Below are 23,556 nucleotides of genomic sequence, written 5' to 3' on the forward strand. Positions count from 1 at the left end.
TAAGGGCTTTTTTTTTTTTTTTTTTTTTTGGTGGGGGGGTGCTATTCAGAGCTGACCATTGCCTCTATAGCCAGGTATTCTGCCTTAACTTTGCCAGCCAGGTTCTGGAGAAAGAACTTTTGCAGCCACAGAGCTTTGAAATAATTCTGGGGAAGCACTGTACAAAGCATTATTAGGCTTGACACAGAACAAATGTTTGTTCCTACCAGTATGGAGATTATTCCTTTGTGTTTCTGTTCGACAAGCTCACAGATTATCTTGTTGTTGAAATAGGGAACTGGCTCCCACTGGAATCAGAAAAGGAAAACTTCCTTTAAAAGGCATTTCAAACAAGACCTCTATGCACTCAGCTGAAAGCATTTGGAGTTAGTCATATTTAACATCATATTGGAAGGGTTCATGACTCAGCCCCTGCTCTACATCTTCCTTCTTAAGACAGCATGGACAGCTTCCCTTTTTTCAGACCGCTACACTGCAGCACGGTGTCAGTTTTGCTCTTATTTTCTCAGCTCTCTCTTTTGGATTCTCACAAGGATCCGCCTCATCTCTGCAAAGGCATTTCATTGCAGATCCTTCTGAGAAATGAGCCCTGGTTTTGCCACTATTTCCTTTGAGGCACACAAACTAAACAGTTCATCAGAACAGAAAGGGTCCAGCTAGGAGGGATGAGATCAAAGTTTGGAGCTGGACTCTTCTCAGTGGTGGCAGATGATAGAACAAGGAGCAATGGGCTCGCGCGGCAGTGAGGCAAGTTGAGGTTAGATACATATAAGGAAAAACTCTCTCACAAGGAGGACAATAAAGCACTGGAACAGGTTACCCAGAGAGGTGGTGGACTCTCTACCCTTTGAGGTTTTTAAGACCTGGCTAGATGAAGTCTTGGTTGGGATGATGTAGTTGGGGCTGGTTCTGCTTTGAGCAGGGGATTGGATTAGATGTGATCTCCTGACGTCCCTACCAACCCCCATTTTCTATGATACTATTAAAATAGGGGCAAGGGAAAAACAAGGCTGAGCAGGCAATTGTGAGTCATGTTAGGTAACAGAGGCATGATATTTCCATAGGTTAGAAGCAAGGAGTACAGCTTGCAATTGCCCTCTGCTTGTCTGCTTGGCCAATGGAAGGAGGGGACTCCTGGTTTAGAAGAGGCTGAGACCCGATGCAGGGCAAAAGTGTCCCCAAGTGACACATCATTCAGGTGTGACAAAATATGAACAGCATGTTGAGAAGGTCTTACCCTAAGAGGGACCAACTTTTCTGTCACAAAGTTGGGCGATTTGAAGACACCTTGATGTCTCAAAACAAGTGTGCTGTGCAGAGGCATAGCTCATAAGGTTTGTGTCCTGGATGCTAACCCTGGTGGCTCAGGGGGAGACATTGCTGCTTCAGGGGGAGGTGTCAGTACTCAGTGCTGCCTGCAGCCACCCCCATTCTCCAGTGCCATCAAATCCCAATGCCACTGGGATGCGGCAACTGAATTCAGTGGTAGCCTGCCCTTTAACTCAGTGCCTGGGGAACATTTCCCATCACTCACCACTAGTTAGTGTGCAGTAAGTTATCTCTAAGAGAAGGAAGAGCAATGAAAGTTACCTCAATACCTTCCTGCTCGTATTCCTCCTGCTCTGCCTTCAGGGTCATCTCAATTAACAGCTGCTGGAGCTTCTCATTGCAGTAATTGATGCAGAACTGTTCAAAGCTTTTTTTTAAGTAGTAAAGTAAGTGGAAGGAATGCAAGATTTGTTTAAAAACAAGTTGGTTTTAGAGCTGTCCTTCTGAGGAAGAACTGATTTCTAGTTGCCACTAGATTTTTAGTGAAACCAGGTAAAAAGCAACAACAATAAAAATCTTTCCTTCTGGTAACAAACAGTCCAGGAAATAGCTGTGGTTTTGCATTCCCACTGGGAAACTTCCTTCTACAAACACCCCATGCCACATTTAAAAAGGGTCTCTAGTGCAGGTGTTTAATGGGTCTACATACCCATCTCTCCAGCTTCCCATCCACACCTCATCCCTAACATTCAACCTCAAGGAGAGAGTTTGGAAAAAGCCGCAACTCCCTTCCCCTTCTCTCGTGCACACTTGTGGCTACGCTGCAGGTCTGCACTTGCAGGCTCCAGAAGGAAATGCCAGCGCACTCACTGAACGGCTGCATGCACAAGATACCTGGCCCTTTTTGCCGACTTGGCACACTCAAGCAGCAGCCAAATTGCAGCGCTACACTGGGTTCTAAAATTGCATTAAAAGGTCCTGACCCAGCCAGAGTGGCTCACCTCTCCAGTTACATTTACACACTGTGGTGCACACAGCAGAGGTCAGGCATACCTGAGACAATGAGTGAAGTGGGGATAATACAATTTACCCCCATTTTCATGTGCACTTACCTGTTTGTACCCAACACTTCAAACCCATAAATGTCCAGCAGCCCAATCACAGTTTTCCTGCTGGGGTCCTGCCAAAACACATTAAAATGCTCTGTTATCATGTTTGAGATGCTTGTAAAGAGCACATGTTGCCAAAGCTGCTGGACAACGCACTTTTAGCATTGGATACAAAACTGAAGAGACTGCTGACTATCCAGAACATGAACCTCCAACTCCGTGGTCTGGTGCCCAACATCAGATAGCAGTTATGCAAACTATTTTTTTGGTGAACCCAGAGTCATGTCACACTCTGGCAACACTAACACTTAACGCATGACACAACAGTAATACACAAGTAGGTGCTAGAATGGGAACCAACCTTGTTGGCTAAAGAGGTATTAATTTTGTTGACCAGCCAAGTAAAAGTCCGTCCATAAATTGCCTTAGCCATGGCATCCCGAGCACAGCCTGCCAGGTCTGTATTCAATGGAGTCAAGACCTAAAGAAAGGAAATATAGTAAATGTTAAGATTCATGAACCAAAAAATGACAAAGCCATAAGGGGAATACAGAGTGCCTGAGCAAGGGATTAACATATAACACAGTGAATTAAAATAATTTAAACACTGCTGGATCAAGAGCAGGCCACCACCCTGACCACCTGCATTTCACCCTGACATACAAGCCAGCACATTCGGTCTTCAGAGAAGAACAACCGAGCCAACCACAGCTCCACATACCATTGCTGCTACTTGGTGGGACTAATAGTTTAGGCCTTTAACTCTGAGGCTCCATGCTGTGCTCTATTATTGCCCACATCCCATTCAGCTGCATGTGGAGACTCATCCAGTCTTACAATTACAAGACAGAGTTGAAGTCTGGGTGGCTTTGAAATAGTCAGCACACTCCATACCCTGTCCTTTGTAAAGGGAAGCTGCAAGATGGTAGCTTTATATCTCCAGTAAGAGGACAGGCTGTAGAGGAGAGGCACCAGCACTGAAATAGTGGTAACTAAGGATTAACCCCCTAATTTGGAAGCAAACAAGCAAAAAAAAATGTTCTTAGCATCGGTTTTGTGCAAATGGGAAAACAGTCACACCAAGTTTAAACAAATCAGGCCAAGCTTACTAAAAACACCCGTGCAAATCAAGAGCAGGGCTTGTCATCTCATGCTTTAACCCCTAGATCAGACTGACTCCCAGTGAACAGATAAGTGTGACACTGGCCTAAATTATACCTCTTCTGATCTGGCTTCAATTTTCCTATTCGTAAGAGCTTCCTGTAGAAGTGATAAGTGGACACCCAATAACTGCAGAGAGAAAGAGACTTCCAGTTAAAAACACAGAGGACAATCCCATGGTTGCTTCAAAGTGGAGCAAATTTCTCAGGCTCCTTGATTTCATGTCTATTACTCTGGAAAATATAACCTGTTATACAGCAATCAACAAATGGATTTCTCTGCTTCCAGAGATAAATGGTGAAATTAAGATTTAACAAGCAGAAAAAACAGTCAGCCACTTGAGTAACTATGGTGTCACTTGTCACAATGGGATTACATTAATTATAACTGCATTCTTATTTATTTGCACAGGGCTAAGATAACTGCCTGGTTATCTCTATACTGGCAAGCACTTTCAAAAAGAGAAGTATGCTTCCCCATGAACTAGTGAATCCAATAGGATATATTCCATTTGACCTGTTTGCGGTTATGGGGCAGAGGGCATTACTAGATCTCAGGCATGTATCTTTAAGTAAAATGAAGCAGCACACACCAAGTTTCAGCGTGCGAGCTCTTCAGGGTCAGGCCTCCCCTTGGGAGGTGCTACCATAAGCTAAGTGCCTAGCAAAGGAAAGAAGCAACAACATTGGTGCTAGAATCGGGGGATGGATACCTTGGAGATCCATTTGATCTGGGTGCCGTTGCGGATGATGCTGTGACCATTACTATCTTCTTCAAATCGAATGTTCCCTAGATGCAGGACACTGGCAATGATCCCATATAGATTCTGATACCAAAAGGAACAAAGAGATTATGAGAAGCCAGAGTCATAGTGGTAAGTGCCACGGCATAGTAGCAACACATATTCTTGGCTGGCCTAGGGGTGGATACCCTGATTCACAAAACAAGCTATTGTTGAGGGAGATTGGCAACTTCCTAGACTTGCTCCTGGGTTTTATAGGGCTCCATGTCAAGTAATAGGGCTCTTTAGCCCCCACAGAGTTAAGCAGCCACTTGCTCAGACTAAAAGGAATGGGGTAGTGCCCACATCTACATGGTGGGAATCACTATGGCCAAGCAGCGAGGTGAAGGAGGTCATCCAAATACCAATGCACATTGATGACATAGTTTCCAGCTCAGGCCCTCTGGTTCTGGGTCCATTTTTTCTATCCATATCTCCTCCTCTTACTGAGTTGAACAAAATACAAGCCATGGAGCGTAGAGACAGCTTGCTACATGATGCATTTAAGTCAAAAGGAACCATTACATTTGTAAAAGCTAGAGAAGCATATAAGCTTTGAACTAAAAGTAACCAAAGGTCATCAAAAGCCATTGCTGGTAGGGGATGGAAAGAGAAGTTGAGGAAGAAAAGTGTGTTTTAATTTGTTCTATTTCTTCAGAAAGGCAAACTGATCTCTCATCACCATCCCTTCCCCCAGAAACTCCTAAGTCCATTCTAGGTAGCATGGGAAATCAGTTCAGACCAGCTTTTCCAGTTTTGAAAGAAAAGCTGTGAATCACATAGATGTTTTAACTGTATGAAGAGTAACAACAGACCCTTTATTTCTAGTGTTTCATTAGCATCATGTATTTCTGGTGTCCATCTCCGTCTATATCAATATGGCAGTTTTCACCACTGTGGTAGCTATAAAAATCACAAACACACTTGCAAAAAAGCCTAGGGGCCAATCAGAAAACTACCCACTAGCGAGAAGGGTTGCATAGTACTAGAGATCATTCTTCTCCGTGGAATACTGAAACCAGCAAGATTGTACTCTACAGCACATACTTCAGTACCACATCCGTACATCACCACCTTGAAAAATAGCTAGATGGCCCTTTTTTGGAAATTCTCCAGCACACGCCAGAACAGCCAGGCAGTTAGTAGTTGCCTTTTTTGGATAAGACATATGTGCCCGTACCTCAAGATCTTTTTCAGTGAAGTCAATGACAGAAAAGGCTTTGCAGACTATCTTCCAGTCATTCCGATCATTAACGGAGGACACTTTGGCACATTTACCCTGCAGAACATGAGAGAGCTACATGAAGACTTTGCATCCATAGTAATCCTGTTGGTGTGGTGATTAGATACCACTAGAGATACCTTGGCTTGACATTCACCTGAATGTAACAGAACTTAGTTTCCCTTATCCACGCTTTCATTTACCACGAACTAAGAGCAGGCAGATTGTTAGTGCCATGCAGCAGCTGTTCTGGGAACCACCCTCCTTCACCCCTTTTAATTCACTGCACTTGGATTATTTGTCTGATTCCCCATTCTCTCATAGATTTCATAGACATTAGGGCTGGAAGGGTCCTCACAAGATCATTGGGTCCAGCCCAAGGCTTCCCAGCACCCCTAGAAGAGTCTTAGTTTACTATACTTTGCAAAGCAAAACTCACGTTTTAGTCATCTACTAAGATGGTTGCTCCAGCATGGCCTATGCACCTCAGAAGTCTACTGGTCAGGTCTTTCACCGAGTTACTTAAAAGCATGAATGTGTGGAGATTGGGTACTAAAGCGCTCAGCCCACTTACAGCCACGCTTTCCTAAGTGTTTCGTTTCCAGATATCTATTATTACAGTGATGCAGTTGCTATTATTAATGTATATTCTTTGCACATTAGTCATAAAAAAATAAATGGTTAACAAAGCAGCAGTTTGCTCAGATAAATCTGCATTTTATCAATGGGTGCAGGAATGTACAGAACACCTGCTTTAATCTCTAGAACAAATCAGTGCCAAAAAAGAAAACATACTAATAACTGTTTTAGAAACTATGGTTTCTAAGTCATTGGCTGTAGTCAAGACTTTCAGCATAATGAAATTCCTAGTGGTTGTTCTCCTCCAAGTTATAGTAAGCCTACTATATGACCTTTGCAAGCCAAGGTAATGCAGATACCTGCCACCAAACTCAGCCCATAACAGCTCAGAGGTGGTTCCATGTTGGGGATGGAGCGGTTTCCAAACCTGTATAAGATACATGTACTTCCGGGGATTGCGCTCCAGTCCAAGAGACTTAAGCAGTTCTTCATCTCCACCCTCCAGCATCTGGTAGAAGATATGGAAATTCCGCTCCCCACGGTTTTGATGGACAACTCGGGATTTCTCGATCAAGTAACTGAGGATGTGTCCCCCTACTGCACATCCCTAGGAAAAAAAGTAGTCAGGTTACACCTTCCACCCTCAGAAGGTCCAAGGGATATGAACTCAGCAGAAGCACTGTGACTCCTCTCCTCCCCCAAGTCTCACACAAGCAGAGTTATATCACTAAGAGTCCATCTGTCAGAGTAAGAGCACAGCCGTTCTCTCCATCGTCTTTACTAAAAGCATCCCTTAGGAAGAAGCACATTCTGTAGCTAAGGAATTAACTATCTTTAATTCCTTAAATACAGATAGGGATGCAGACACATCACTCATTAAAAGCAATAGCTGCAAAATAAGGGGTCAGATGAGAGCTGCTTCTGGCTGTGCAATAAAAATGTATGAACCAACTGTTCCAACACCTGTGCCAGACACGCTTGTTTTCACACTGGTCCATTATATTTGTTCTTACCTTAAAATCAAATTGGATATCCATGTACTTTCCAAATCTACTTGAGTTGTCATTGCGCAGAGTTTTTGCATTTCCAAAAGCCTGGGGATAAACAGATGAGACCAACTGAGAACTTCCAAATGAGAGCTCAGCATCCCGGATGACACCCTCCAAAGGACAAGGACAAACATTCTAGCAACAAACAATACGTGCTGCTCTATCTTTAGTCAAACTGAAACACCGAATGGATAAAAGCTATGCAGGTGCAAGTTTAACGGATTACTCTGCATTTCCAATGGTATATCTAAGCAGAATGTGGCTCTATGTCCGCAGCCTTGAAGAGTTGGCGGCAGGCAATATAAGCACTTACAGCTTTAGGTGTTCCGTCCAATTTCTCCTACATTTCCAACTCACAGTCAATGTGCAGCTAATTTTAGGAAACTCCAGAAAAAAACTACTCTTGTATTTATAACATTGCATCTTATGAATCTACTTACAGGGCTCAGCTCAGTTTGGGGAGAATTCTTAAGAGCTGCCCTTAATAGAAACATCCAAAGATATGTGGCCTTACTGCAGATCAGGCAGGTCATAGGACAAGGGAGGGATACTCAGAGAGGTGTGTTCATTTGTGGATACAATACAGCCTGCATTAAATGTTCTCAGTACCCTCCCCACCACCCCTTATTTCCCTGAGGCACTGTTGACAAAATTCCCTATTTACACAGCAGATCTCTCAAGGGGGAGATCTATGGCTTTACATAAACACAGAATTATTGTACTGTGAGAACTTTAGCAAAAAACAGCATAATACACTCATTCTTACCCATTTTCTTAGCTTGAGAGGAAGCATTGGGGGGCAGGAGGGGGGCTGTATTTAGTTTCTTCTGCATAGGGTTAGGAGCTCATTGGTGAATTGAGATCATTTTCCTAATGCGAATGTCAGTAAGGGAGAGGGCATCTAGAAACATTTCAGTCTCACAAAGACAGAGGGCTCTGGCAGACCTCAGCCCATGGACACCAACCATGATAACCTTTTTCCCTGACAAAGGTTTGCCTTTACCTCCAGAACTGGATTGGAGAGCAGCAGGCGATCGCGGACTATTTGCAGCTGCTCCGTTGTTGGACAAGTCACTGCAAAGTACTGCAAGATCTTCTTGGAGGCTTCTGTTTTCCCAGCTCCACTCTCCCCAGAGATGAGGATGAACTGGTTATTGCATTCAGCACACATTACCCGGTAGGCATTGTCTGCTATGGCGTATCTGAACAAAGACAATGTCAAGAATTCAGCATTAAGAAATCTTCACAACGTGAAATGCCCATACAAAATAGGAAAAAAAAAAGCTTTGATCAGTACTTCATGGGACACTTAGCACTAACCCAACAGACTGGAAACAGTAGCATGTTCTAAGCCAAGTTACCGACATGGGTCTTCACATTAAAAAACACTTAATTCACAGTTGAGAGTAAGATCGATTTCATAGACATTAGGGCTGGAAGGGACCCTAGAGGATCATTGAGTCCGGCCCCCTGCCCAGGGGCAGGAAGTCAGGTGGGGTCATAGGATCCCAGCAAGATAAGCATCCAAATGTCTCTTGAAGGAGTTCAAAGTTGGTGCTTGAACAGTGGAGAGGGTAAAGAAGAAGAGAGGACCTTTATTAACAGAATTCATTTGGGCTGCCTGAACCCCTGTTAGATGCAGCCTACCACATTGCAGGTCCACCAAGCAAAGGAGAGGCTGTAGTTGTAAAACAGGCAAGACATCTCACTGGGGATGTGAGTTCAAGTCTTGGTCTGCAATCACATCAAAAGCCACCTCCCACCCAGATGCCCCTCGTCATTCGTAGGGTCGTACAACTGGAAGGCACCACTTGGACCATCAAGTCCAGTTCCCTGCATTCACAAGGAACCATTATCCATCCTGGCCAGACAGTCAAGTGATTGGAGATGATACCAACTGCATTACCCTCTTATGTGCTGTTGGCTATGAAGCCTGGCATGCCTTACCCTTACTTTGGCAGAAATTTGATCCGAACTCAGACACGCTGGTTTAAAGTGTTCTTTCAAAGCAAAAGAAGGGGCTGGCCAAGCCTACCTGACTTCTGCCCATAAAGTTATTTTTAAGTAATTAGCAGAGTCTCCACTGAATGAGCCACTGGGAAAAAATGCAAAGCTGTTAAGTCTCTGGCTTTGACTGTTGACTTCAGTTCACTTCCATTTCCCTGAACTCTGAGTGGAGGGGGAACAAGTTGAGAAAAAATGCATGAGCACCGAAGAGTCAATAGGCAGAGCTAAGTGCAAAGGAGCCCAAGAGGAAGAGGAAGGATAAAAAGAGGGAACACTTCAGACCAGCTGAAGGGAGACAGTGCTGGCACTGAAACTCCTGAACAAACTCCTAGACTAACCCCATCTGACAGACCTCTCTTGTGCCTCTTAACAAATTACCTTCACAATTTTCCCCACCTGTGAAACAGCAAGAAACACTCACTTACACTCAGGGAATTTGTGCAGATCAGCATTCACAGAACAGCTTCAAAGTGCCAGTGATACAATTCCCCAAGGATTCTGAACACATTCCCTATTATAACATGGACTTTAGCACATACCACCACATAGCCACTACAATCGTTCTCCATGCTAGCAGTAACAGACTACAAAAATGACACCTTCATTTTGCTGTATAGTCATTCCTCATACCACCAAATAGAAATCACCTTCCTTCCAAATTAACACCCAATTTGAGCATCATGCACCTTCTGGACCCCCACCTAAAACAGTATAGTTATTTGACAAGCAACTCCCAAACGGTGTGCGTTACTTGGTAAGAATGCTAGTATGAGAAGAGGGGGTTTTAAATACTTTTAAACTGTTCATTACACACAATAGCAACCGCTCTGTAACACTTAAGAGAAAGTCAACTTGTTCAAGGAAACTGAAATCTAGAGGCCTTTAATGAGACTTACACATGTGGTGGCAGTTCAAAGAAGTTCACTCCTCGATAAAGCTTCATCTGTTTCTCCGTGTAGATATCCAGCTCTTTATAGGGATTCACCGAGACTAGGAGGGTACCGATATAGGTCTGTGAGAAGGAGGAGGAAGCACAGATGTAGGATGCAAGTGCCAGAATTAAAGCAAGCTCTCCTAAAGGAGCAAATGTCAAAAACATCAGGCCACCATGGAGAAGAAAAGGTGGTGGTCATGGTATGCTTCTGTAACAATTCCAGGGTTTCAATATTTCCATATATCCAATCTCATACCTCCTAAATCCCAACAATATTTACACTCTGATTTTATGGTTAGTCAGTAAAGTAGTTAAATAAATTTAGTCCGTTATTACCCTAATAATTTTCAGTGGAAAGCTTGGGGAGATGTAGGAAGACTAGTTAGCTCTGGGAGTAGGGCCAGATACAAGTGAGTAAGTTATGATGCAAGTCACCTCGGTCCCTAGAATCAGTGCATTAATTCACCCCATCAGCAGCATCACAAAAGCTGCAGAACCATAAAAACATGCTTACTTACATATATAAGGTCCTCTTGGTATCGCTTGTGAAGGTTGTCCATGAAAGCACTCTCACTGGTGTGGGGATCCAAGAGAACAAAGTCCTGTATCCCAACTTTGTCTCGGGCTATCAGAGCCCCTTCCATGTTCAGGGTGATGTTATCTCCCTCCTCTTCTTTCTACAATGAAAGGGGAAATGACCCAGTAATATTTTCTGGATCTTCTCCTTGTTCTTAAGGGGAAACTGTTACCTTGGAGTAAATCCTGCCTTAACCTCATACACCATCCTCATAGCCCTGTGGTCCAGGTGGTAACTGAGGTCCTGGAACACCAGAGTTCGATTTTCATCACAGATTCCCCATGTAACCTGGGTAAATCGCCTATAGTCTCTCCCCACCCTCCCTCATCTCAGTTCTCCATCTGCACAACAGGGGTAATAATGCTGCCCTATCACACCCTATCGCGGTGTGAGGATGGGCTCCAAAAGGTGGAACGACTAAATACTCAGGATCTAGGGAACAGCAGTGGAGCCAATTCAACATTAAGACTTGGTTAGTGACACTGTGGAAAGGCAGGAAGAGAAGGAGGGAGATTTCAGCATCAGAAGCTTGGAGATAATTATCAAAGGGAAAAAGGATGGAAGGTACCTGAGAATTAAAGGGATGTATGTATTTATGTCTGACCCAACAGATTTTCTCCAATAATGAAATATCCACTTGGTTTGCATGTACCTGAATAGTTGCAATAAGACATACTGCCTCACAGAAGGAAAGAATTAGAGAAAAACAGGCGCATGGATGTTCCAAGGGCAAATCTTCAAAGTGACGTGTTCAGGCGTGCACACCTAATGAGAGTGAATTTCTCTGCAACATGGAGTGCTTGTAAAAGGAATATTCATTTCTTAGTACTGCCATCTCCAGTCCCAATCAGGATTGGCCATTTCAAGTGAAAAATAGACTGCGAGACCAAGAGCAGATGGGGGGGGGGAATTCAACTGTCCAGTAATTCTCAAACTCTTAAAGCAATTGTCTAGAAACCAAAGAAAACCCCAGTTCCTAAACCTAGCTGTGCTGCTAAAGATCACTAAATTACCTTGGGCAAATTATCAACTCTGTGCCAAGTCTACTTAACCAATCCCAGCTGTGTTGGTTTTGACCCAAGTATATCAAGCTGCTCAGACTGCAACATCTGGAGCTACTTAAGAAAGGAGATTCTTTTTAAAGAAACATCCTACCTAAGATTTTTCAGGGAAACCCAAAAGTTAACTCCCATCTTGCTGCATCTTGTATTTTTGTCTTTCCAGCAAGCAAACCGAGAACAAATTTTTACACTTGGACAGCAGATGTCTCCATACACCAAGGAGAGGGGTCTGGACAGAATATAAGACTATAATGCAAGTGCAGCAATACAAAAATCTTAGATATAACACAGTTGTCTTGTTAGATATTAAAATACTCTACTGCACTTTTTAGGGTGATCTGCAGATAATAAAAACATAGGGGCTAACAATCCTCCTTCTACAAAAGGGTACTTGCAGAGCAAAAGACCACCTCACTACCCAGTTTTGACTCATTACCTTGGAAATTAAAGATCTCTTATTGGGATGGAGCTCTTAAAATTCTCAGATTTACAGGTTTCATCACACTCTTGTTTCTTACATAGCTTTCAAGTCAACATATTACATACCAGCAAGCAAGCAACCTCATGTAGCATTTATGTTGCTAGTGTTTCGTATAAAGATTATACACTTTTAAGGATTTAATTTTACATTAATGCATAAGGCATATTTCCTTGTTCTATTTCTTCTTTGCTATACTGCCCATTTTGAGCTCACCCTCCAAGACCAGATCTTGTGAATTAGACCAGACACAGCAATTTAGAGACTGTCGGTCAAATTTATAAGATGATGCATCAGTTAAAGAAAGCCAGCATCAGTCCTGTGTGCTGCTCTCATGTTGTCCTTTCTGACATTGGTTCTTTGGATTTTGCCACTCTGCTGGCTCAGAGAGATGACACGCACAAGATATGGCATCCACATTAGAAGGATGGAGTGAGGGGCTATTTATATAGTGGTCACAATGCTATTTTATTTTTATATATTTATTAGGTACTGATCAGGAGAAGTGGAAACACATCTTGAGGCTTTTATTTTTAACTTTTCACTTATCTGGATTTCAGCTCTGGGGAAGACCTGCAGTAAAAGACGAAAGCTGCATTTCTGACAGCAATTTCACATGAGGAAGAAATATCAATGTCCTGACCTCATGGTCACAACTTCTTTCATGAATGTGATGTCATGACTTGGTTGATCTCAAAGAATATGCTTCAGCTCTTGTTGAAGGCTTATTCCTTCTGTCCACAGTACAGCCAGTACTTCCATTTTGCTGGCTTCATATAATAAGCAATGATCCTGGCCACACTTTTCAGATATGAAGGGGAAGAGGGCTTTGATTATTACTGTTATGAACTAGTATGGCATCTGTACCAAATTTTAGCTTAAGCAATGGCCATCTGCTCATCTAAAACTCACTCTAATCTCCAGTGGATGGCATATTCTTTCTAGGTTCAACTGAATGGAATATTCCTCATTTCCTTCGAGTTGTGGCACAGTTGCTGTGCTCTGTTAAACAGCTTCTGTTCCACCCCAGAGGTGGCTGCATGTTTCATGGTAGATGGCAGGATTTTTATACTTAACATATAAAGTACTTTATCCCTGTGCATCAGGCATGCCTTACTCAAAATATACAAGCAACCTGAAAAGTCATCTTCAGAATTACTTTAAAGTTCTTGTTAGAGTCGAAAATAGAAAGTCATTTTGGAGGAGGAAAAAAACCCCACACGAAACAAGGCAAAAATCACTTCCCAGTCCAGTGGGTTTCCAATTTTGACTCAAAAACATGACAGATGAAAGATTAGAGACTGAAATTCCCTCTCAGCTTTCAATCTGCAAGTCTGACTGCTTTTGTTCTGAGAATTTGCCTCCGTCACCTGATTAGCAAGTTCAGTAGTTGTCACGCTGGCATTTTTTACCACTAGTCACGGAACAGTTTGAACACATTTCACTGATCTCCCCAAAGGGTTACAAATGTGCACAAATTAGAAATGATTGCAGTCTCTTTCAGTATGAATGACAATTCTGACTAGAACAAAGCTATCACCCTGAATCTCTGTGCTCTGAAACACAGGCGAAGCATTCATACCTGGGTTTTGTATCACTTGCTCATGATTAGTACATTAAAACATCCACATTCAGCAAAAACCCGTTTGAATTTTCCTGATCTGGCATGATATGAACAACAAATGCTGTATGTTGAAAATACAAGATAAATGTACATTTATCATCATTGCTGCCCTTTTGATGAAGTTCCCTTTCCCTCTGAATGGTATTCAATACTACAGTATCTGGGAAATATAAACCAGCAGTACAAGTGACATTTTTCCACCACAAAACAATGAAGGCAGTCTTTTTGGAGATAACACCTAATCATGCACGATTGAATGCTGTCCTAGATTAATCTTTATATTTTTTAATATAAAGATTATATATGGCTGTATTTCAGGTACAGGCATACATTTTGCATCTAACATGCCACTGAATGCACCAGGATTAAAAAAAAAACGAGAATGAAAATTACCTTGCAGATCTGGTTTCTTCCCTGCTACTTTCTTCACCATTCAGCAAAGAAACACTTTCTAGTTTTAATTATCTGGACTTTCTTAATCTAGTTGCAATGGCAACTACATTTGGAGAATGGCCCCACCAATCGGAACTCACGAACATGGCTGGGAGGGCACACAACTGCTGCAATCCCTGACCCAGCTGTACAAGCGCGTATCAGAGTTAACAGAGCAGCTCTGCCTCTACTCAGGGTCACAGCTGAACAGAAGTTACTTGTCATCACCCTGGAACAGGGAGTGATTCAAGTCTCAAATCAAACACACTCATTCCGACTGTAACACAATAGGATGCGATGAGACAAGGATTTTGACTGGAGGTGAGTGAACGTGAAGTAGTCCAGGGTTAGGGATCAGATCACACAAATCCACGTTCTTCACCATGTATTACCAGTCAAGACAAGTGGGCCCATGATGTACAAGCTTACTGCTGGAGCACCGAGAGCATGATCTGGCTTGGTCCCACTAACCATGGCATAAAACTAGGGTTGGCAATGGCAAGCCTACCCAAATATTGCCAATTGACCTGTCACTTCATTGCATATTGTTTGACTGGTCAAAGATTATAGCACTTTTACCCAAAAACCCTACATTTTTGAGTTTTCTTGACAGAAATAGGATTTTTTTAAATTGTGTTTTTGGCACATTTCTTAATGGGAAATTTATGCTTTTTCCATGCATTATTTGGACCTATTGGCAATTTTCAAAACAATTTTTGACTGATATTTGATTAGTCAATTGACCAGTCAAATACCCAGCTCTATATAAAACACAATCCTGATGGACAGGCTCTTGGGAATATTCAGATTGACCAGAACAGCTCTGACTGCTAGACAGAAGGGGTAAATATAATAGAAGCCAGTAGGCAGATGGCACTGGTGAAGCTGGAGAAATCCAGGACTGGTATTCTTTAGGCAGAAGCATTCAACACCTTCAACCCATGTTGCTTGCATGTACAAAGCAGAATATGGCCTCCCAATACTCCCCATGATAAGCATGCTCAGCCATAACAAGGCTGGGATACTAGGAGGCATGAATGCATCTTATTATTATTATTATTGGGCAGTCCCTCCACATCCTAAAATCTTAGCTGCTCATTTTGAATCATCAGCAAAACATTTGAACTGCTCTGTCCCAGGATGCTTTGGACTGTATCCCTATTATCCGAGAGCCTATCATTAACATCTCATCCATGAAAAGATGGGCATTACATTAATTGATCATACTCTTCTGGAGCCTCCTCAACTTTCAGCCAGGAACAGCCTGCTCTCTCCGAACAGCCCATCCATCCTTTCATGCTTGCCTGTCTCCACTCCACTGCCCTCTCCAGACTGGTTTCAGAAAAAAACCTGTCCAATTAAGCTCTTCTGTTTCTCTTACTTGGGACAGGAATCACTTAACATGCACTTCAGGCAAAACTGTTTTGAAAATATAAGCAATAGGCATTATGAGCAAGTAATCTCTTAGATGCTTTGATGCCTGCCAAACATATGTGAGATAAATATTTCATAAGAAGCCTCCTGAACACTTTTTCCCTTGACTGAAACCCGTGAGCCAAACCAAAGAAATGAAACCGAATGGTGAAAACCTAAACCTCACTTAGCCTAAGAACAGCCAAACCCAAACTGCATCACAATATAAACCATATTCCCTCCTTTTTGGCTCCTGACCTGTTGGAAATCTTTATTTTTCACTGTTTCAGCCAGCCAGCCACCCTCCTATAACCAAGTTAAGACTTCTTTTTTTTAATAGGGTAAAGCTTAAGATGTGATGCACAGAACTGCACTGCCAAGATGGATTTATTATTCTCATTGCCTACTGACACCAGAATGTAAAGAGCCAGTTTTATTTTCTCCCCAGCCCAGAAATACAAAAGAATGACTAATCTTGAAATCCCAGGAGCTGCTTTACCGATCAAGTTTCCTTAACCTATTTCCTTTACCAATACATTAACTGGCAAACGACAGTCTGCTCGCTTTTAGGCTGAGCTCCATTACTCATTTTCAAGTTAGGCTTAACTCTGGTTTACTCAGAGTTTGCTCAGATGATGGCAACATCTTTCCATAATTACTACCACCACTATTTTCTACCGCCAGTCCAATCCTGAGTTACTGGAAGGGCAAATACACCTTTCACGTAGCAAATGTAGGGTATTCATTTGACCCTGGCTGCCTCAAATTTTTCCTCTCCAGAACTACACTATAAGAATCATAGATTTTTCTCACTCACTTTATCAGGGAATCTAGGCAGTGAGCTCCACAGGAATATTTTACTCGCACCTAGCCTTTTGATGTTTTTCCACTGAGATTTTATTTTCAACATTTGAAGTCAACAAGAATCAGTGAGGGATTCAAACACTACTAAACTCAGGAGGTGTTTAGTTCTTGATCTTTTTTTCACCCACCTCATTTGGCAGAAATGTTGTGTCAAACTAACTAATGAAAATGCCAACACAAAAAGACTGTGTAAAGCTGGTTGAAGAACAAAAAAGCTTCTTGCCAATTCTTTGCCAGTATTTTGCTATTATCACAGAGTCCTAGAACATGAGGGCTGGGGAGAGAGAATCACAGAACATGAAGGCTGGGAAATATTTATGTCTCCAATTTATAGGGACCTCAGGAGGTCACATCTAGTCCACCCCCCTGCTCAAAGCAGGACCAGCCCCAAGTAGATCATCCCAGCCAAGGATTTGTCTACCCAGGGCTTAAAAACCTCCAAGGATGGAGACTCCACCACCTCTGGGTAACCTGTTCCAGTGCTTCACCACCCTCCTAGTGAGGAAATTCTTCCTAATATCTAATCTCAACTTCTCTTGTTGCAACTTGAGCCCATTGCTCCTTGTTCGGCCATCTGCCCCCACTAAGACCAGTCCAGCTCCATCCTCTTTTGAACCCTCCTTCAGGGAGTTGAAGGCTGCTATTAAATCCCCCCTCAATCTTCTCTTCTCTAGACTAAGTAAGCTCCATCCCTCAGCCTCTCAAGTCATGTCCCCCAGCCTCCGACCCATTTTTGTTGCCGTCTGCTGGACCCCCTCCAATTTATCCACATCCTTTCTGTAGTGGGGGCCTCAAAACTAGACACAGGACTCCAGATGTGGCCTCACCAGTGCTGAATAGAGGGGACTAATCACTTCACTTGATCTGCTGGCAATGCTTCTCCCAAATGCAGCCCAGGATGCTGTTAGCCTTCTTGGCAACAAGGGCACACTGCTGGCTCATATTCAACTTATTGTGCACTGTCTCCCCCAGGTCCTTTTCTGCAGAGCTGCTGCCCAGCCAGTCAGCCCCCAGCCTGTCCCACTGCACGGGGCTGTTCTGTCCTAAGTGCAGGACTTTGCACTTCTACTTGTTGAACCTCATGAGATTCCTTTTGTCCCAATCCTCCAATTTGTCTGGGTCACTCTGAAGCCTAGCCCTTCCCTCCAGTATATCTACTCTTCCCCCCAGCTTGGTATCATCTGCAAACTTGCTGTGGGTGCACTCTATGCCATCTTCCAGATCACTGACGAGGACACTGAACAAAACTGGCCCCAGGACTGACCTCTGGGGCACTCGACTTGATGCTGGTTGCCAACTAGACATCAAACCATTGATTATTACCCTCTGACCCCGATGCTCCAGCCAGTTTTTCATCCAACTTACAGCCCATTCATCCAGCTCATACTTCCTTAGCATGCCTGCAAGAATATTGTAGGAGACTGTATCAAAAGCCTTGCTAAAAAAATCAAGGTACATCACATCCACCAGTCTCCCTGTGTCCACAGAGCCAGTCATCTCATCATAGAAGGCAATCTATTGCATGTTAAAAGTGCAGGTCTGTAATATTTTCTAGCCAGTCGTCAGGCAAAGAGATCTGCCTTTTTTAATGGCTTGCTCTGTGACAAAAAAGTAAGTAAGAACACAGTTATTTCTGATGGCACTGTTAAATCATTGCCTCTGGAGATCAGCTCATAGCTCCCACCTTGAATAGAGACAAGTGCAGCAAATTGCCATCCCAGATCACACGACTTTGTTGAGGCTTCCCTGGCTGCTGTACCCTCCAACAAGCTAATCCTGTCTGCAGAGGAGACACACCACTTTCCTAACAAAGGGTCTCAAAAATGCCAGTGCTGATCTTGCTTCAGGTCTCCTTCCATAACACCCCATTTTCATATCCTCTCTTAAAAGGCACTTCTAGCCGAAAGTCTGTCAACAACACTGCCATAGAAAGCAGCATAGAAACGAACTCTGGCACTTTGCTCCTGTGTGTATGTCAAGTCTGTTCTTCAATTTAGGCCCCTTCAGACAGGGATCACATCCTCCCCTTTTAGGAAAGTATCTGACAAACTGCTGGCCCCATCAGGTTTATGCTTGCAGTATCATTTGGGGGAATCTCAAGATTACTGTGAATCAGCACCATCCTGAAACCCAAGCTTTACTGTTTAAAGTGTTAAATCCTAATTTAGGGAGCGAACCCAGGCACATCAGCAGACAGCCTAGTTCAAGCGTCAAGCTGCACGCTGCCGCCTCTCTCTCACAGGAGCTCTTGCTATAGTTTCCCCAGTAGAGGTCACTATAAAACTCATTTTCATATTAAAACCCAGCATTTCCCTAAGGTTCCCTCCCCTTCTACTGCTTACGTGCAACATGTGGGTCTCTAACAACACTGTTTTCAAACCACTGATGGCTTGCAGAACATTAGCAGATAAAGCTCCTCATTTTCCTCTGCCAGAATGAATTAAAGGAGTATAGGTTGTAGCCGTGTTGGTCTAAGGACATAGGCAGACGAGGTTCTTTGGGTAAATCTGATATCTTTTATCAGACAAACTCAAATAGTTGGAAAAATTCTTCTTTGCAAGCTTTCAAAGCCTGACAAAGGGCATTTATACCCCAAAGCTTGCAAAGAAGAATTTTTCCAACTATTTGAGTTGGTCTGATAAAATGAATTAAAAGCTTTTTATGAATTAATAGGATTGGACTGGGGGACAAAGTACTGAAAACAAGTACTTTCCTACTGCTGCTTGACCGTGTAAAGCATTGCTGGAGGGGTGTTATTGCACTGCCAATGGAAGGGGATGCGATCCATTCGGTTATGAATGCAAAGGTGGCGGAGCATCAGCATTCCTCTTCAAATACGGTCCACGCTATACAACTGGTTCTGTAATGAATTTGCCAGTGAACTTTGCATGGTTGCACTGAGGGTAATGGGGAGGGAGGGGGTGATATCAGGACTAGAAACTATGAAGAACGTGAGAATTCCTGCTGCACGCGACACAGGGGAGCTACTCGGGGAATTTCTGCATGGAGTATCACAAGGGCATTGTGAAACTCAGTGCTTGCCAAGGGTCTCCAGATCTCAGAACAGAAGACGAGGCAAACAGATGGTCCTAGTATATTTGGTAATAATAAATGAAGCCAGAGAGCAATGTAAAGGAAAAGGAAAAAGAGCAGAAGGCAATATTCCTAGACACCCCTTCAGTCCTTGACCAGGAAGAGAAGTGAGCAAGGTTTCTGAGCTCATAGAGAAGTGATGCTATTGGCAGGCAGGGTTTCAGGCAACACTTTCCCTGTAGAGAGTAACACCTGTTGAGAGTGGGAGGAGTGTGTTTTAGCAGGTTTGTTACCTTACTCCAACCCACAGGAGCTAGGAGTCGCTCTCTAGAAGATACAGTCCTTATTAGAGGATGTTCCCAACCTATAGTGACAAGCAACAAACAAAGGGTGCTTCACAAGAAAGGTGGAGAAGTCAGCAGCCAGGACTGAGGTCTCAAGGCCTGGCAGACCAGCAGCAGCAGTAGGGTGTTTTCATGCAGGAGATTCACATCTGAGATGCAAACTCAGCCCCGGGTCAGGCTCAGCACAATCCCAAGCAAGACTGTCCATAGATGATCATCTGTGAATAGTCACTGGTGCACGAGAAGAGGCCTGGAAAGCCAATGTTTTGGAACATGAATATGTTGAGCAGGTCTTACAGGTTTTTCTTTAATAGGTCTCAGTTTGTACAGCAAGGTATTATCAATGAGTCATTGATTGATTGGCTGATTTCTGACCACCTAGCCAATTTTGCTCCACCATCAACATCTACACTAATAGCAGACCCTTTTCCTTAAATTGTAGGCCCATCCTGCTGACCATGGCTTCAGAAATTTTGGTCTATGCAATACACTACTCTCCAACATTTGTTTATGCCATTTTTCAGCAAATCTTATCCCCTGGCCTGCATAAGCAGGTATAGAAGTCAAACAGATTAGCCTCAAATAAAATGTAAGTCGCAGCGAGTCACACTTACAGGTTCTTAGTGTTTCTCTGGTTTACTAAACTGACTTGTGCTGGGAGCTACTAATTATATTTCTTGGGTACCAATCTGTTAAAAGATTACCTTATGTATAAACAACTGGATGTCAGTGATGTTAGAGGTTGAAAGTAAAGGCAGGGAGAGGGGAGAATATCTTCAGTGGTGCCAGTACAGGCCAAAGGAAAGAAAGGGACAAGCCCTTAACTCATTTGCTCTGGTTTTTTAATTTATTTATTATTTGAATTATATGCCCCCTCCTTCCCAGCAAAGACTCAGGGAGGCTTACAATAAGAGAACAGAATAACTTATAAAACAGGAAGACATAAGAGAGACCACATTCTTGACCCTCAAAGTTTTGGACTGTTTTGTTTTTTTTTGGAGGGGGGTTAGGTAAAAATTACTTATGTTTTACTTCAGACAAAAGCAGTCTTTTATTTTTGCCTATTAAAATGATGTACACACCTCCCAACACACTGGTAAAAGCAGTGTTGTATGGCCTCCTACAAACAGAGACATTTTCCCTAGGTGGGTAAGGTGATGAGTATTCTGAGTAATGCAGACTTTTACAGGAAACTGAAACCCTATTTCAGGTTTGACAAATTTGACAACATCTAGGTCTTGGTGGTTACATTGAGATCTATCCTTTGGATGCCCTCCTGCAAGCTGGTTGCAATACAAGACATCCAAGGCCTCTTTCTGGCTCGTGCACCATTATACCTTGACATGCCAGCAAACAGAAAGGCTAGGGCTAGAGTGCATTAGTCAGAGGCTTTTGGAGAACTGATGTAAAAGAGAAATTGCCTGAGAGCAAGTGATCATATAGTAATCCTCAGCAGGGCTGCTTCTTCAGATGTTGGGACTATTACCGGTAGGTTTTGGAAATGTAAAGCATGCATCTTCCCTGCAGCAGGCAGCCTGCAGCTCTCACCGATTACCACCCTACTAGAGAGATGCATTTGGATGGTGCACCTGCCCCCACAAATGCCACAAATGGCAGTGTCAGCAGAAACCAAGGACTAAATAAGCCCAGGCAGAAGCATTCTTCCTCCTCACCCCTAGCATTCAAGGTCAGGGTCGAAGCACGTGAGGAGGTTGGCAGAGGGAAGCTTGTAGTGCAGCTGCCAGTATGTGTTTGAGGACAGACAGATTTCTGCTCCCTTCCCAGACTTCAAACCCATCATCTGCCATGAGCATTACAGAACAGAGGGAGTAACTACAACTGCCTGCTTGCAGGAAGGTCCTGGAGTCATGGGTGAAAATCCCAGTAGCTGGCAAATCCAAGGAGGTTTCTGGCTTTTGGCAAACAGCCTCTCTGAATACTCCACAAGACCCCATGCAGCTCATAAAAATACATCAGAAGGTTATTTAAAAAAATGCTTGACATAGAGCTTTGTTATCCCACTTCATACACATGATACGTCATAAATAGTGTCATACCATCAGCTTACTCAGACAGTTGTATTTGTCTGCAAACAGGTTCTCAGATGTTTCACCTGGCTTTTCAGGGCTAAGAGGGGGAGGCAGCATTTGAATCCCTCTGTCAAATACCAGCAACAATTCTGGGTCAATGGAAGACTGCTTGCTGCACAGGAGCCCCTGGTAAATATTGCCGTGATCTATTCCCTCCTTTCCCAAAGGAGTGTAGAGGGCATATTTCTTTCCAGGGGTTATTATCTGGCTATCTTCACATCCCTTCAACTTCGTCACAAATATGAAAAGATTTAAACTTGCACAGCACATGGAAAACCTCAGCTCTCTTATTCCTATTCAAGATGAATTTGAGTCTTCATCTAGGATTTCCCTTGCATACTTTCTTTTTTTTTAGTTTCCATAGAGAGGACATTTTCTGTAGGTAGCTTTCCTAATGAGCTTCCGATTGCAATGCAGCCAGCAAGGAAGACAAAGTTACGAGCAGTAACCTTCTCTCAAAATTTCAGCAAGTCTGTGACATATGCAAGGCACCCCCTTATGTTTTTCACATGTCAGCTGCATTTCAATTTTCTTATATATTGACTATGTTCAGCCACATTGCAAGAAGCTTTCATCTTAAGGCCTGCAACCAGTAACTAGACCATCTTTGAACTACAGTACACAGTTTTCAAGGCAACAGAATCCATAAATACAATTATATTGTGGAAAACGTTTACACATTGTAACCCAATTTCTTTTCAAAAGAATACAGAATAAGAAGGTTTTAAGGTTAATCAACAGCCTAGGGAAATGCCAACAATTCTTAAGGCCTCTTGTCTGTATCTAGGGAATAGTCTACTATAGACTTGTTAAAGGGTGACTGTCTGTCTTTCTGAATAGGAGAGAGGTCGAGGTGAACCACTTCACTTTCATAAATCAAAAGAAAGAAAAAAAGTGAGAAAGTCTCCAGAGTTCAAACATTTCTTTAAAACCCAAACCTTAAATACTAAATGGGCTTCATGGCTGCCATTTTGAAAAACATTAGTTTGCCAAAGGACCCTTTTGATTTCTATTTGAAATGTAAGAGCTCACAGATAATCCATTGAGAATCAAACCTGCACAAAAGGCTTTTTGAAACAATCGTGGTGCTTGTGAAGGACAACATTTTTGTGCGCAAAATAAAACATTTTAATGCGCTACAATCCATTACACATATATTCCTACATTTCCTTTCAGTAATTATTCATTAGAAAACATTTAACGTCACTGCAGATTTCACACTGGGCAGTCTGCGCACAAAGGAGAAGAGCTGGCCCATTTATAAGGGACTGAGGCCTTCTTTTCTAATCTGAGAAACTCCAAGGAGGTGGGGCCTGATGGACACAACAGGCAGGCTAAATTGTGCGGTTAACGGTCAAAGCCCCCCTGCCTACTTTGACACTCATTTAAAGATGACAGGGAACAATAGAGATTTGTTCTTAGCAACTCTTTCTTGTTATGCGCTCTACATCAGCTAAGCTGGGCGGTTCAATACATGAAACTGGTACTGATACTCGGTTCCACCTGCCAGCTCTCGCCCTCCCTCAGGC

General features: G+C 43.0%; 1 protein-coding gene across 4 annotated transcripts in view; it reads right to left on the minus strand.

Annotated features, from left to right (window-relative positions):
• The window catches only part of MYO1H (myosin IH), a 63,483-nt gene that overhangs the window by 33,503 nt on the left and 6,424 nt on the right, over positions 1 to 23,556 (minus strand). For 2 of the 4 annotated variants that reach the window (XM_019507174.1, XM_019507173.1), the window contains exons 2-13: positions 10,630 to 10,788; positions 10,074 to 10,189; positions 8,174 to 8,372; positions 7,135 to 7,215; positions 6,549 to 6,728; positions 5,501 to 5,599; positions 4,252 to 4,365; positions 3,597 to 3,668; positions 2,740 to 2,859; positions 2,382 to 2,449; positions 1,591 to 1,696; positions 207 to 287 (exon numbers count right to left, since the gene is read on the minus strand). In XM_019507174.1, coding sequence (XP_019362719.1) covers positions 207 to 287; positions 1,591 to 1,696; positions 2,382 to 2,449; positions 2,740 to 2,859; positions 3,597 to 3,668; positions 4,252 to 4,365; positions 5,501 to 5,599; positions 6,549 to 6,728; positions 7,135 to 7,215; positions 8,174 to 8,372; positions 10,074 to 10,189; positions 10,630 to 10,788 — 1,395 coding nt within the window. Of the gene's footprint in view, positions 1 to 206; positions 288 to 1,590; positions 1,697 to 2,381; positions 2,450 to 2,739; positions 2,860 to 3,596; positions 3,669 to 4,251; positions 4,366 to 5,500; positions 5,600 to 6,548; positions 6,729 to 7,134; positions 7,216 to 8,173; positions 8,373 to 10,073; positions 10,190 to 10,629; positions 10,789 to 11,843; positions 11,941 to 14,244; positions 14,429 to 23,556 lie in introns of those variants that run through there. The other 2 variants (XM_019507175.1, XM_019507177.1) reach the window with 2 other exon arrangements.

This window comes from Gavialis gangeticus, unplaced genomic scaffold (assembly GCF_001723915.1).
Source record: "Gavialis gangeticus isolate Ggan-Ray unplaced genomic scaffold, GavGan_comp1, whole genome shotgun sequence".
Taxonomy (NCBI): Eukaryota; Metazoa; Chordata; order Crocodylia; family Gavialidae; genus Gavialis; species Gavialis gangeticus.